The 16,143-nt window shown below is 38.3% G+C and overlaps 1 protein-coding gene across 2 annotated transcripts in view; it reads right to left on the bottom strand.

Annotated features, from left to right (window-relative positions):
* Nucleotides 1-3,255: 3,255 nt before the first annotated feature.
* ppp1r12c (protein phosphatase 1, regulatory subunit 12C) overlaps nucleotides 3,256-16,143 on the bottom strand; it is a 31,238-nt gene continuing 18,350 nt past the window's right edge. For both annotated transcript variants that reach the window (XM_088342612.1, XM_088342611.1), the window contains exons 15-20: nucleotides 14,324-14,370; nucleotides 9,762-9,795; nucleotides 7,593-7,697; nucleotides 6,517-6,567; nucleotides 6,362-6,412; nucleotides 3,256-3,825 (exon numbers count right to left, since the gene is read on the bottom strand). In XM_088342612.1, coding sequence (XP_088198738.1) covers nucleotides 3,739-3,825; nucleotides 6,362-6,412; nucleotides 6,517-6,567; nucleotides 7,593-7,697; nucleotides 9,762-9,795; nucleotides 14,324-14,370 — 375 coding nt within the window. In that variant the 3' untranslated portion in view covers nucleotides 3,256-3,738. The remainder of the gene's footprint in view (nucleotides 3,826-6,361; nucleotides 6,413-6,516; nucleotides 6,568-7,592; nucleotides 7,698-9,761; nucleotides 9,796-14,323; nucleotides 14,371-16,143) is intronic.

The raw sequence follows: 16,143 nt of genomic DNA on the forward strand, positions 1-16,143 counted from the left end.
TACGAGGTGGGCATCAATCATATGCTTTGGAATAGAAGTGTGTCTTAATTGAAGCCTGACCCAGCTCAAACCCAACGAATTAACTTGATTTGTGTGGCACTTTAAGAGATACAAAGAACAATGTCTGGTGGATAAGTCCGTGAGATAAGATTGGCCAAACCCGAACGTCATGATTGACATTTTAGGCTTAAAATTTCGAATTGGGCTTAGGATCTTACCTGTGATATAAAATGACCTTTGTTTCAGTATTTCATAGTTATGAATGCGGCTTGAATGTATACTGTAAGGAGAATATCTCCACGAGGCCCCTTTAGAAGAATTTACTTTTATTGTCATTCTTTGTAACCATGCACACAGAACAAAATGTCGATACACCTGACCCGTACAGTTAAACTGTAGCGAGCCGATGCAGCCGCAGCCAAACAGGGCGCCGCCATTTTAGACGCAACTGCTGTGTTGGGAGTCATCAGGTGACCAAACCCCCCAATTCCAACCCTTAATGTCGAGCGCCAAGCAGGGAGGCAATGAGTACCATTGTTGTAAGATATGACTCGGCCGAGGCTTGAACCAGTGATCTTCCAGTCTCGGAGCGGGCGCCCTACCATCTAGGCTACCGAGCTGGTGAGCGTGTACCCTGTGCTAGAGACAGCGCCACTATAACTGTATTTAGTTGTACTTTGGAGGTAGATATAAACGCCCACCTTTTTCAAAATGGCAGATTAAGGGTCGTATGTGAGCAAAAAGGATCAGTTTGGTATTGTTTTAGTTCATAATCTGCTTTTGATAAGTAGTGGAGTACCCCATCATATTGTGATATTTACAACATTTGATTAATTACGTGTTACGGAAAAAAATAATTGGGGTCCTTTGTAACGCATTAGTCCCATTACTGTCGACTTCCTTGCCATTAACTCATTGACTGCCTATGTGGACTATGACGGTGAATGAGCTAAGCTTCAATTGCTAGAACTGCACTTCCCCCGCCTCGTTCCTTTCACAGTTTCCCGAATGAAGTACATGGTCAAAGCATGTGTACAATCAACTTGAGTTTTGCCGCCTTATGTAGTAGTTAACACTGGTTGTGAAAGTGTATCAACATAAGTGATAATCACCCGCCCCCACCACATCCAACCTCGCTTTCCTTCGGCTTGCTTGCTGTTTTGATATGACCAAGACTTGCCTTCTTTTTAAGCTGCTGCACATAAAACATCCCTTTTGAAAATGAGGATTGTGGCACACAAGATAAGTCCAAATCTGCCTTACAATTGATAAAACGCGAGATTCGAAAGCTAGCCCGTTGCAAAGCGGCTGCACGGTAGCCTGAAAGTTGAGGACTGACTTCTCTATCAACTAACATGTAGCCCTGTTGTAGATGAGATTGTTTCCGACCCTCCAGAATAAAAAAATAATAAAAAAACCACGAGAACCTAAAGCCTTTAAAATGCTAATGTCACAAAAACTATCACGGTTTCTTGTTTGCTTTGTTAGCTTTTTGCCTTAATGTCCTCATTACCGCCTCCCCCAAGTAACCCGATCTGGTTCTGATCTCATCAGAACCATCCACTTGCCTTTTTTAATGCAGTGACAAGTTTTGATAAAGTACAGTAGTTCCAATTAAGACTGCTTTTTGAAACAAGTGTCTGCTAACCCAAAATGAACTTGTACTCACGTATGTATTCTTGCGCCATACATTCCTTCACATTGTATAGTTTCTATGAAATCACTGGCATGCTGGTGGGGTTGTACATGATATCATTTGTGATTGTTCTTGGTCAATAAAAGGTTTTTCTCAACTTGGGCTTATTTGTGCTGTATTGACAACCAGAGTTGGTGATGGTGAAAATCAGAATCATTAACAATCCGTTAACAGCATGGCATTACAATATTTGACATTTACTTTTCCAATGGCAGTGAATATGCAACAGCACACCTGGCCGTCTAACGTTCTTGAGCCGGAATATCAAACAACAGACTCGCTATGTCGTATGATCCAATCCAGGCCACCATAAATAGTACGAGGTCAGGGGTGTCCAAACTTTTCAAGAAGCAGGCCGGATTAGGTAAACTGTAGGCCGACTATTCAGCCTGGCATTCTTTGAAGTCTTTAATAAATTTAAAAAGGGCTACTTTCATCTGGTGAAATTATTTTTGTGTAATTTTCATAATGTGGTCAACATTACCGGTGGGCGAGATCTTAATTTTGTGATTAGGCCGCAGCCAGTGAAAATTTGATCACGGAGCATAACTAGCCCCTGGGCCAGACTTTTGAGATGTCTGCTGTAGGTCATTTCTATCAGTTAGGATTTTTAAAATACTTGCAAAACAAATGCTCCCTCTGGCCACTAGAGAGATGTAAATGATATACTAGTAGGCCCAGCCTAGTAATGTGATAATAATAATAATAATAATAATTTCCTTGTATTGTCATTCTGTGTAACAATGTACACAGAACGAAATGTCGATTGCATCTGACCCGATGCAGCCGCAGCCAAGAGAGGGCGCCGCCGACCACTTTTTAAGTCTTAGGAATGACTCGGCCGGGGCGCGAACCCGAACCTCCCAGTCTCAAAGCGGGCGCCTTACCATCTAGGCTACTGAGCTGGTAAGGGGGGCGGCAGAGCGGTTAGGTGGTAGCATGCAACCCCACGGTGTGGAAGTCCAGGGTTCAATTCCAGCTACTGCAACCCCCCAATGAAGGGCTTAGTTTACTTGGTTTTCCGCCTCCCACGTTCCAAACACATGCAGGTTAAATAGCCAGTCCTAATTGTCCCTAGGTCTGTCTTTGTGTTCCCTGAACCAGCTGAGCATATACACTGCCCTAGTATAGCTGGGATGAGCTCCAGCACCCACCCAAACCCTACTGATGAGTGGCACAGAAGATGTATTCCACGCAGAGCTAAAATGTATTTTTGATTTATTTAAAACCAGTACGACAATTAGGACTAGCTTCAACTTCTTTGTATAGCATCATGAGTTGGTTCAAGTGTCAAAGTGTATTTTACCCAACTGTTAAAATGATCCATTCAAAGCCAAACATTATTTCAATTATTTTTGAATAAAAGTGTCATACTTGGATCCCTTTTCATCCATGATTACATATAGATTATCATTCAGCCTACATTAGTAGCCTAAAGTACAATACTGAAAGACTACAGTAAGCTAAACTTTACAGATCTGGCTCACCCGAGAACAGCAAGTCTGGCTCTGGGCTCTAAAGCCAAACTCAGTTTGACATCCCTGTTCTTGCACAAAAACTGCTTTTTACTAAAACCTTTATGCATTTAAAAAAGTCCAGTTAAAAGATAGCAACATTAAATGACAAAGCCACAGTTGTTACTGTATGTACATCATTTACATATTCAAACAAATACAGAATGAGATAAACATGGCACACATTTGCAGTCCAAAAGGGAATGACATACATTCAATTTGAGCAGGATTTGGCACATTTTTTCCTCTTAACCATATTGGAGGTCCAAAATATTCATTAGCATGGCTTTGAGTTTTACTTTGTTCAAAGTCTTACTCTTACAAAGAAGGAGCACTTCAAATATTAACAGTTAAAAGCAATAAACCACAATCCCAACCAGTCCATAAAATTGCGCTTTTGCTCGTTTGACAGTAAATCTGCAATGGGGCAGAATTCTGGTTCCACTCCCTTGGCTGTGTTTGACGTTGTAGCGACTCCAGTCCACCCGTTCATATTACGTGAAGGTTTTTTTTGTTTTGCGGTCGATTTCATCTCGAAAGTTTGCTGATGACGCGGATGAGGGCAGCGTTCTCATCCTTGAGCCTCTGGTTGTCTGCCTTAAGGTCTCCCAGAACCTTCAGAAAAGAAACTGGTGTTAGGCGTGCAGTCAGGGGAGGCAGGTGAGATTGTGCCTCACCTGTCATCATCGAAATATATCATTAAAGCAAAACAAATAGTCATTTAGTGCTTCACATTTGAAAAAAAAATTTTTTTCTTTAAATTGCTGATACTAGGAGTGGTACAATAATAATAATAAATCAATTCATGTATACACAATGGTTCTTTTTTAGGCAATTTTTCAAATCGACATTTCTCCCTGGAATCGATTTTTTGACAACATATTCGGTACGTAAATATGCGGAAAAGCTTGTTGAATTTGAAGGAGCTTCATTTTAATTGGATAGCTTGCACATGTGCTATTTTTCTTTCATTTTAAAGACTTTATTTTATCATCTTACAGTGTTAACTGTAAATAGGATCATTAAAGGATGTTATGTTCTCATTGACTCCGTTGAAATAAAGGTCAGCTTCCGGACTGACTGACACAAACTGAGCATTGGTTGAACATCATTCATAGTTTATTGTCGCACAAGTATATGATTTATGTTGCTTGTTTTTTTAGGAAAGAAATTTAAATAGCAATCGTCAATTATATCGAATCGCAATTATCGAGAATTGTGATACAAATCGAACCAGCACCTTAGTAGCACGATACAATCGAATCGTGACCATAGCATCTCGTCCCAACCCTAAGTGGTACCACTTCATACAAGCACCTCCACACACAAAAAATACACTTGTTTAACAAAAAACGATCTAGCTTTATGAAGGATAAATCGGTTCACAAGCAGTCACAGAGGCTACCACTAGAGACCGCTCAACACCAAGTCAGTTGGCACATGCGCCTCCGACCCGATGAACCTGATTCGACGTCCTTGATTATACCTGTAAAGTACTTGTATTCCACAGAAAATTTGTTTTGATTACATCTCTTCAATCTCACTTTATACATCTACTTTTTGTGATTTTTTTTACCTTAGCCAAGAGTTCTGAAAAAAGGAAACAGTAAGGTGTCTGAGGGAAAAAAAGGAGAATGATGACAATTGAAACAAAGCAAGAAATACAGTGGTAATCTATTCTCACAAATGTCTCTACATACGAAGGTTTCAGGTAAAGTACTTGAACAGGAGAATATTGCCTCTAGTTACAAATAGGTTTCAGGATACAAATTGAAATTAAGGTACAGTACGCGCTGCCCTTTGCCGTGCATATGCAGGAATCCTGGCATGCTCTTTGTCTCCCCTCACCACTCTGTAACCAGTATATTGTATGGTACCACCATGAAGAGCTATCATTCACAATGGACTCCACAAAAGACATACAGAAAAGTGTACGAGGAGAAAAGAAGAGGAGAGGAATTTTTCTGGCCATCGAAACAAAGCAAGATATAATAGAAAGGTATGAAAACACACAAAGCTGTGCAGGAAGAGTGCAGAGGGGACAAGGAGGACGACAAAGCCATCATTCCATCAGCCCATATTAAAGACATTTTGGCAAAATTCCATGAAGTCTCAGAATTTGTGGAATCACCCAGAAAAAATCTTGACGGGTCAGGCTATCGCTCATTATGACATCTGCCTCGCGCATTTTCGACGGATTGTCAACAGGCGACAAAATCATACGCCAGTGGATCAGTTTTTCAAGAAACGAGAAGCAAAAAAGAAACTGATGCGGACCAGTAAAAAAAATAATATTTTTATCAATTTTCTTTATTCTTTGATTTTTTTCTTACATTATGTACCTCTTGTTTCATGTTTATTGTGCGGTAATCTAATTTGGTGGCCTTGGGGGTAGGGCGCCCGCCCTGAAACTGAGAGGTTGCTGGTTCGAGCCTCAGCTGGGTCACACCTAAGACTTACAACATTGGTAGCCATTGCCTCCCTGCCTGGCACTTGGCCTACGGGGTTGGAATTGGAGGGTTTAGTCACCTAATGACTCCCAACGAGATGTAGCAACACATCAGTTGGGTTGAGCGAGGGGGCTGGGAATCCCCTCTTCTATATCAATCTCCCAGAAAGAGTCAAAAATGTGAATATATATATATATATATATATATATATTATATATGAAATTTCAACATGTATTCGTTTCATGCTATGACGCTTTCAGGTTACCAAGCTACTCCCAGCATCAATACAATTTGTAAGTAAAGATACTACTGTAATAGAAAAACACGGACGCGGTGTTCATGTGAGTGACCAGGCCAAGGAGTACAATCAGAAAGCAGCGAGCGCCAAACACGAAGGCCCAGAAGGATTGCAGCGCTTCGTTGCAATCATTTCCGAGGGAGGTTATATTACTGTTGCAGAAAAACAGCAAAAAGGAGGACAGACCAGAGGAGCTGTTTTCTATAAAGGATACTGTAGAAGAGGTGCTGGCTAAGTGGAAGGGAGTTGCTACTTTAGTTTTAAGGGAAGATTTGTGTTCAAAAGAAATCTTGTCTCCAGAGTAGCTCGTGTCTTTTCAGACTCGTAAACATCTCGCTTTGTTCCTTCATACAAAAAGTATATGTTGTTATCGAGTGCTTAAGATTGTGAAGTCAGTAACAACCTTCAACTCGTCTTCCAGTTCCACGGCTCTCCTTTGGAGGGCCAACTTCTCCTGAAATACAACATCAAACTGATAAGACTTCTCACACTTTCTCTTTCGATCTCCTTCCTAAAAATGAAGAAAAAGAAGCTAAAACTGTAGAAGAGCCCACTTACAAATCGCTCGAGCTCCAACAGGGCAGGTCGCTCCGTGCCGTTATCTTGATTCTGTCATAGAGAAAGATTTTCAAATTGTCAAACTGCTTTTCTTTCTAGATTGGAGGTGAAAAATCTCAGGAATTTATACAGTTGGAAACTTTTATTGGAATAAATAAATTTAAAAAAAGCCCATTACTGAACTCATCACGTTTTGAGACAATTTAAACGTGGTTCAAGTTGTGGGTTTCATGAGGTAATCCTTTTCCTGATATGATATAGAGCCCGGCTGGACCCATATATATTACTCCTCTCAAAGACGTCATGTGTGTCCCTTTTAAGAATCTCAAAAACAACAATAATATACATAATTATGAAAGTTCTGATGACCATTTTGATGGGCAAGCCAATAGAAACATAGCCTTTTCTACGCAAACGAGTACAAAATGACTGTTGCAATTATACGGTCAACAGTGTTGAATAAAATGACAATATAGCCTAAAGGAATTTTTTTTTATAAATTAGAAATTTTATTTTATAATTAAAATAAAGCAAAATATCAAGAAAGTCCACGGATATGCGATGAAACCCATTTATTTTTTACATGACAGACAGTAGAAGTGTCAGAAGTATCTCTGGGCATAATGTTAGTGAGCCTGGTCTTTAGCAAAAATATTTATGTACAAAAAAAAGAGAAAAAAAGAGAAAAAAGAAAGGAAAAAAGGGGAAAAAGAAAAGAAGCTAACAAGCAAAAAATTCTAAATATCAAAAAGGAGAGAACAAAGGGGGTAAAGGAAGAAAAAAATGAATACAATGAAAAGGGAAAATAAAATAAATATGAAAAAAAAAACAACAACAACCAAAAAAAGAAATAAAAACAAAAAAGAAAAACAAAAAATACATTTCAGGTGATCTATATGAAGTTTTGTGTGGCGCTAATTAGCCCCAAACACCTAAGTGATTCTCATAAAAAGTTTACAATTGCAATGATCCCCAAATTTTAATATAATTTTGGAGAATTTCTGAGTTCTTACTGTCTGAGTTGATTAGAAAAACAAACAAAAAAATCTCCGTATCAGACTTCAAAGGGGCCCAACCTGTCTGAGGCTTTCCAAGTCCACTTTATTCTGGTTGAGCAGCAATTCCATTTCCTGCAGCTTGTCCTTCAGTGTCATGTTCTGATGCAGTACCTGAAAGTAGAGCTAGAGGGGGAAACAAACAAAAATTTGAATTTTAAAGCCAAGCACCAATCAGCAACTCTCTTCCTTAGGTTCAAAGGAAATCATTTTTAGAACATTTGGTGTTTGTACACCTTTTTCCAAACCAAATGAAAGCACTTTTCAAGCACATTCAAGGCCATTTTTTTCAATTTTCCGAGTCCCTTCGAAAGAAGGAATCCAGCGCCAATCAAAAGAATATTTTGTGTTGTTGACGTTGATAACGAAAAAGTCGCTATCTTGCTGCTGGCACATACTTTGTGCTATTTTGAGCTATTTATGAACTAAGATGTTTTTGTGTCAATGGGCTGCTAAACACCGACATGAATTCTGCAGGTCAGCTACGTCAGACTTGTAGGTGCTGGGTAATAATTAAGGTCAAAACGCAATACAAAAAAAAAAAAGTACCGTATGTATGAAAAGCAGAAAAATGAGCCAATTTTAGACTCATTTTAATGATATTGATTGCTCTAAAGCAGGGGCCATTCAAACTTTCAATCTTAGAGACAGCAGATCTTTTGCCTTTTGTTTTACTTATTTTAATTGAGATTTTTTTTGCATGTTTTCAGAGGATCTGTGTCTAAATTGGTTAAAATAGAATTGTAAATAGTTCATTTTATCATTTATTTATAGCACTGAAGAGTTATTATATTTTTTTAAATGATTACATTGTTTCAATTGTGGCAATTTCGGGGATTTTGTTATTGTTCAGTGTTTTAAAAGCTAAAATTGTTTTGTATTTTGAATATTTTAACAAATATTTCATGTGTTTTTCAGAAATTCCCTGCAGAACATATGAAAAACTAAATAATTTGGTGCAGAATGTTATATAATTATTGATGATATATCACCCCAAAAAATCTGAGGAGCCGTTTAGGAGCCAAAACAGTTGGCTCTTCTCAGTTAGCTGAGCCAAAAGAGACAGTTTTCTAAAGAAAGCAGGGAGTTGTAACGCTTTACATGACAACGTCATAACAAGCCACCAGAGCGGGCGTCTAGGCAGTGTCTGAAATAACGTCAGCCCGGACGCCCGGGGAGTGCATCTTTTACGTCGGGCGTACAACTTACACAACGTCTCCGCCCCCTTGGTGGCTGACAACTTTTTTGAAAAAAATTAAATAAAAATAAACTCTTTAGTTTTTATTTATTATATTTTTTTTCAAATCAAACATTTGCTTTATTCCGATTTCGAAATCTTCGTTCGGTTTGGAAATTTTGGTTTGTTAGGCAATTTGCATATTCGGCAGCCAATCAGAAGCCTGCATCGAATAACTTCGTGCTTCCGGATTTTCCCGAGCGTTATAAGCTCATATGCATATCATTTTTCAAAGAAGACGCACAGAAAACACAAGAAAAATGGATAAGTGGTTAGGAATCAAGTCAGCCCCAGAAGAAATATTCAAAAGAAGCTAACATAATTTATGACGCTACAAAACGTAAACGTACATTAAAAGCATCGTGGAAAGAGGAGTTCCCGTGGCTTGTAGCAGACGACGCAACGCAAACATTGCAAGAATGAAGATGAGGAAATACAGGTACATACTGATGGCAGATGGAAACAGCAATGTCATATACATGCAATGAAGGTTATAAGTAGATTTATAATAAACTTAATTTTAAAGTGTCGTTCTGTTATATATTCCGATTATCAAACCTAAATACTTTGCAACAATGTTTTTTGTTTTTTGCAATTAGTCGTCTTATTGTGTTTCAAGTTGTGAAAACTGGGGCAGGCAACGTTATGGCTGGGCAGGCAACTTTTCAGAGTTGTCTGCCCTGGTGTCTGCTAACTTTTTGTCACAAGTTTCAGACACCGGTATAGGTGACATTTACACACACTTTTTTTTTAAACATTTTTTTCATTTATTGCATGGTCTGTAGAGTCAAACTGCCAAAAACCATGGCGATGGCTACATTTTCAGGCACTTCACACCAAATTCAAGCATTTTCAAGGCTCTCAAGCACCCGTACAAACCCCGTTCAAAGGAACACATTTTTAGAAATGTTTTCTTTTCAGGAATGTGAAAGGGAAGGAACTAGGGCACGTACCATCCTGTAGTCGTCGACTCTTAGTTCACCGGCGCTGCGGGAAAAAATATCTCAGATTACAACTCGTTTTGATTGTTTTTGAAATACATATAAGTGAAACTTCGTGGGAGGGACAGAACACACTCACTCGAGGCCACCAACCATAGCCCGGTAAAGACACTTGGGATCATACAACAACACTAAATCCAGGGTATTAGGCATTGCATTCCTTTCCCACACTTTCCACTCACCCTTGGACCTTAAAAATCAGATATATAGATACAGAGACCCTTTGCTATTTTGCACATCAGTTATCCCTGATCCACTCCTTGGCGGCTTTTTAAATGAATTGATTTTGTCTATGTTGTCATTAATATCATTGTATCGTGCTTTGTGTTAAGCGATAATGTATTAGAGGGAAATCTGTGATGGGTGGGAGTGACCGCATGTGTTCGTGACTGTGATAACCTGGTGCATGGTGTCAGTCAAACAGCGGGCAGGCGCTGCCTCTGTAAACAAATTTGGGAAGCACTGGGACCTCAACCGCGACCACTAGCCTTTAGCGGGTCGTCACATTGAAAATTCATCAATTAAATCAGACTCTGGGTAAAGTCAGAAGAGGGCAAGAAAATCATGATCACCAACGGGTGCTTCATGGAGTTTTATCGGGTTCCAGAAGCGTCTAAGAGAAGGCAAAAGCAGTGCTGCTGGTTCAGCCTACTGGTTTGGCAAACAACTTTTCAAAGCCACTGCTGTGGACCCTGTATCTTGCCAGGTCTATTAGCCAAGAAATTAATGACCAGGAGCCACCACTCATGGAAAACAGCTATGTTCGGGGCGATCTTATTATAGGCATCGCGGAGATCTGTCTCGTTTTGAGGACACCCGCTGCTAGCCAGCCGCTCTCTAAATAGCTTTCTTACACTGAAAGGAGAACCCCTGCTTTTGTATAATGAAACCATTATGTGTTGTGTATTATTATTTGTTGATCTACATTTATTATTTTTTACAGTCATATTGACCCTTTGTATGTGATGCCTTCCCAGGCAAAATGAGAGCCGTGACAGACATCAAGAAGCACCCTAGCAGACAGCACTTAAATGAGGATTTTAGTTGAAACAAATATCTATAACCATGACAGAAGAATATAACCACCACTTTTTATGATGGTGATTAATTGCTGTGCTGTGGGTTGTGCTAACCGGTTCTAACCCCTATTTGGAAATGTATTGCATCCCTTTTAAAGAAGACAGAAGAAGGCAATGTTTATCTGCATCAAATGGAGGGACTGGTAGTGTGCCATGCACAACAGGGGCAGCCTTCAAGTATTCTAGGATTTGCAGCGAACACTTTTTACATTGTACTTTGGATGTATTTTCGAGCAATTTTATGTTAAAAAGGTACGAGTCACGCCAAAGACACTCAATGGAATAAAGTTAGCTACTTTTGTGTTTAACCGTTGCCATTTCTTACTATGCAAAAGAGCTGCTTTTATTGTGATTAACCAGGGATTCAAAACAGTAATTTTCCAAATATAACATGTATTAAAAACTTATGTGCTCTACTACATCATTATGCTGAAATTAATTGCCAAAATTGTCAACAGATAAAACGGGAGATGAATGTCCGGAAGATAAAACGTAATTTCAACATGCTCAAAAGTGATTTCTATACATGGTGCAAATGCCCCATGTTTTACTGTTCTACTATACCCCCCCTAAATTCAGATAAAAGGTCGTTTTAGTAAATTTGGCATGGGGGGTGCATCTTTCGTCACAACATCTACTAGCAATGGTAGGCATCCAGACTAGACTTTTATAAGCTTTTAGATCGGCCCCGGTGTATGGAGATACTCCATTTACGATATAGTGGGAATATTGGGGGTTCTGGTGCCCATTAACTGCAAAAACCTAGTGATCTCTGTAGTAGCAAAAAAATCAAAAAAAAATCACGGCTTGTTATCAAATGTCATTCAGTGAAATAGAATCTGCTGAACAATTAGCTTTTTTTTCTAAAGGGTAGGTTTGGTGGTTTGTTGACTTTTTGTGGCACTCTCAAAATAATAAATCAAAATATTTTTGCTTTTAAGGCTCTTTGGGTCAGAAAGGTTTCGGATCCCTGCTATAGAGTATTTGTGGTAAGATCTGGAACATGCTGTGCACAAAGGAGTACCATCAAACCTTAAGGAACTTGAGTTGTAATGTAAGAAAGACTGGGCATATATTTCTTTTTTTTTAAGATGTGCAAAACGTATAAGGACATACCAAAAAGCCTTGTGGCTGTGTTTACAACAAAATCAGGTTGTTAGGGGCAATATTTCAGCAACGCCTATTTTTAAATCTTTAGTTTGTTAGCACAATATTAAATGTTAAATAAATATAGTTTCTTCTTACGATCGTGTCTCAAATTTTGGTAATTCTTAGGAAATATTTTTTGATCTCAAAGTTTGAAGCCTGAAATATGGCAATATGTCAAAAAGTCCTTGGAGGGCCAAAACTTTCGCAAAGGCACTGTACCTGTGCAAGCCACCGACTTGATCCTTCAAAGCAGTGAGAAGCGTGATTCAACACGACCTGATGTGCTGTTCAAAAACTATTTTGGCATGTAAGAAGTTCACGTCAGTTGTGCAATGAACAGGAGCAGAGTCCAGGTGATGTATTCAAACGCACACATCAAAATTGATTTGCAGAATGATTATTTCTCAAAGCACATCTCCTGCAGGGTCGACCCATATGGGTTTTTCAGGGCCGACCGATACCGATTATTAGCATTAAGAGGAGGCCGATGACAGATATTTGGAACCAAAATTCATCGCATTAAAGGCTCAAATATTTGGTGTAAGTAATTTCTATTAAAGCAAATTGAAACCAAGAATATTTGTTATGAATCCAATAAAACTTTAATAGCTTTCTGAAACCCTTTACAGTATATATATTGGAATTTTAACACTACCCACATGACTAATCTTTCACTTAAACCAAAAATTACAGGAATTAAAATTAGGCTTAGCAGCAACTCGTATAAATCCAGTTCATATAATTTTTTTCGCTTTGAGACATTTTTGTGATAAAGGGCTATATAAATAAACGTGACAAGACTTGACTGAGATACTCAAGAATTTTAAAGGCCAATTGGAAATTCTTTCTAGTGACTTCAAAATAAGAAATCCAGCACCGATCCAAAGAACGCTTTTTTTGGGGGGGTTGACTTTGATGTAAAAATAAAGTCGCTATCTTGCTGCTAGCACATATTTTGTGCTATTTTGAGCTGTTCCTATTTAGGTTTGCGATATTTTTATGTCAATGATATAAACTGACATGTATTCTGCCATTCTGCTGGATCATTAAAACAATCTTTACCTCCAAATTCTAAGCTTTGTTTCCAATATTATGCCTTATCATTCACCCTACATTAGTAACCTACCCTACCCTATGGGGCAGCATGATTTTAAGAAAATTTCCACTTTATAGACAGGAATAGCCATTGCGATGACATTTTCGATTTTATAAGAGAAGTTCATTTTCTGTGCTAGTTTTTTTGCGAGTACTTACTCATACTGAGCAGTGTTTGTGAGAGCCCGGCAGATGGACAGTCCAGCGCAGGGGGCTTAAACATGGTCATAGTTTGTATTCTTTGTCGCACTACACAATACAGCAATATCTAACAGTGAAATAATACACATTGGCCTTTAAAAGTAAATAAAGTCCATGTTAATTACGGATTCATATTTACTTTTTCAGATTAATTTATATTTTCACATGAATTACTTTTTTTTCTTTCGATTTTATTTTGTGTAGCAAATTAGAAAAAATGTTTGAGAACAATGAAATGTTTTTAATCAGTTTTCATGTGGAAAACCTGATTTGGCCAAGTTTCATCTGGACCCCAGCTCCAGAGCAGTGATAAGGACCAAATGGACGGAACCATTTCAAGCCAGGAGTATTTTTTTTTGTTTTTTTTCCCCCCGAGTGTTTTTTCATCATATTTAAGCCTATCCTGTCCTTTTTAGGGAAAACTGTTTTAAAAATGCTATAATTTTGGGGAGTAGCAAGGGTTGAATTTAGGGGTGTTTTAGCACCCCGAAAAACAGGCTGGTTTACGCCCATGGGTAAAAGTTTACTGTAGATTAAAAGGTAATGCCATAGGGATTGTATCTAATGAACACATTCACCAAACATTCATTCCCCTTTGCTCTTTCCAACCTGACACCGAACTCTAAGCCCACAGACCAGGAGGCCCGACAGCATACAATGGTTACCCCCTCAGCATCATATGCGTCGATGGTCATTCTCAACTATCCTTTGACATTTACATCTATGGCACACTTTGGCATCCATTTAATTAACCGACCTTACATCCTGAGCAGAACCAAGTTTTAAATATATCTAAACGACTAGTCGAATAAATAGAAACTGATACCGATACCTGTCAAACCCCAATATTGGTGCAGATTATCGGCTCGCCTGATAATCGATTGACCTCTAGAATGCACCACACGCAGCTGAAATCTTATTACAGTAGATTATGCTGCTTAAATTCAAGAAGAACATGTGGGAGGAACAATAGAAGGAAAACTAACTCACATGGGACTGTCCTCGTTGTTTAGGTCGTCCAAATGATCATCATTGTTCTAAAAGATAAAAAAGGGACACGTTTGCTTGAAAAAGAACAGCTAGGCTCATTTAAAAGCATAAAAAAAGCTCAGTAGTGATGGAGGGTTGAAATTTTCTGGGATATTTAGATGGCTGCAACAACAAATCGATAACATCGATAACTAAAATTGTTGGCAACAAATTAGTTCATCGATCCGTTGTGATGCTGGATGTATGCGTCACTCAGCACGTCCCGGAACCAATTAAGTCACACGAGCATAACTGAACGAGGTGGAGTGCAAACTAAGGCGCTATTTTCAAAAACTACGTTAAATTAAAACAATGAAACATGACGGACACGGAGAAAACAGTTTGGCCGAAGTCCAGAAAAGTGTGGGAGCATTTGCAAAAGCTTTGCAAAAGTGATATTGCACGCGAGCACCACCATGGTGAGGCAGCAATCAAAACCAAAACATGGAGTCACCGACCAGGATGAAAGGAGCTCACTAGAAGGGTAAGTGACTGCATTACTTGTTTTTATTTGTTTGTTATTTGTGTTTTTAAGAGGGGAAACGTGACCTTCGTCTCTGGTAGCTCGCTGATGTTGGCGTTTGCTTTTTAGCTGATTAGCGCGCGTGTGTTGATACTAGTTATTTCAGTTAAATTATCTTAAGCAGTGTTTGATTGTATTTTATAAAAGAACACTCAACTTTCACACAGTAGTGGTAAGAATGAGCACCAAGTTTAAATTTTCTGGCTAAGTCCAAGTGATTAAGTGAGTAAACGGAACGTTAGTCTCTGGTCGCTCGCTTGATAGCTTATTAGTGACTGTATGTGTGTGTGAGGGAGATGCGTTTTATTTCAGTTAAACATAAGAATGAAGTTTACTAGGGCACAGCACAAAAATAAACATACCAACCACTAATTAACAAAAGGGAACAACAAACTATTTGCATCTAACAGACGGAAAAAAATCTGCTGAAAAATACAATATTATCATAAACGTTTCCCCAAAGGGAGTAGGCTTAAGCAGTGTTCAATTGTGCTTTATAAATCAAGCTCAACTTGCAAACAATAATGTTAATAAGTGTAATATTAGGCATCGAGTTTTACTTTTCTGGCAAAGTCTGTGTGATTATTGTATCCTTGTAAATTGTGCCATAATAATACTTATGATATTTGTTCTTATCCCATTAGAAAACAGCAAACAGTGATGATGAGAAAGAGACACCATGCTCACCAATGCAAGCAGCTGTCATCACTGAGAGGATCCTCATCATGATCCTCCATTTTTGCATTGCATGCAAGGTTCTCAAAGAAGTAAGAGTGATTGAGTTTGTGAGCAAAGGTGATAGTATTTTGCATGTTAATGTTGAAAATAATGTTACTGGGTTTTTCCCATTTGCATTTATTTCTTGTTCCAAAAGTTCATGTCCCTTCAAACAACAAAAATACCTTTTTGTTAACATCTTATACATTTGCAGGGGTATACCATCGATTTACATGTATTTTTGTTTATTGTTCAGTTATGGGTTTTCAGATTTGCAATGATTTTTTGTTCCAAAGGCTCATGTCTCTTAAACAACAAAGATGCCTTTTTGCACTTTATACAAAAAGTATATATATATTGGCAGGTGTATCATATACATTTGTATCTATTTTGTTTGTTATTTGACCAACAGATTTTTTTTAAAAAATTGTTTCATATTAAAAATATTTGGTTTGTGCACTATTTTCTCATTTTTCCCCAAAATGTCAATATTTAAAAAAAAAAAAAAAAAAAAAGAATATTAATGTATTTTTTATCCGAT

The sequence above is a fragment of the Urocampus carinirostris genome, chromosome 8 (genome assembly GCF_059441175.1).
Source record: "Urocampus carinirostris isolate Australia breed hairy pipefish chromosome 8, RoL_Ucar_1.0, whole genome shotgun sequence".
NCBI lineage: Eukaryota > Metazoa > Chordata > Actinopteri > Syngnathiformes > Syngnathidae > Urocampus > Urocampus carinirostris.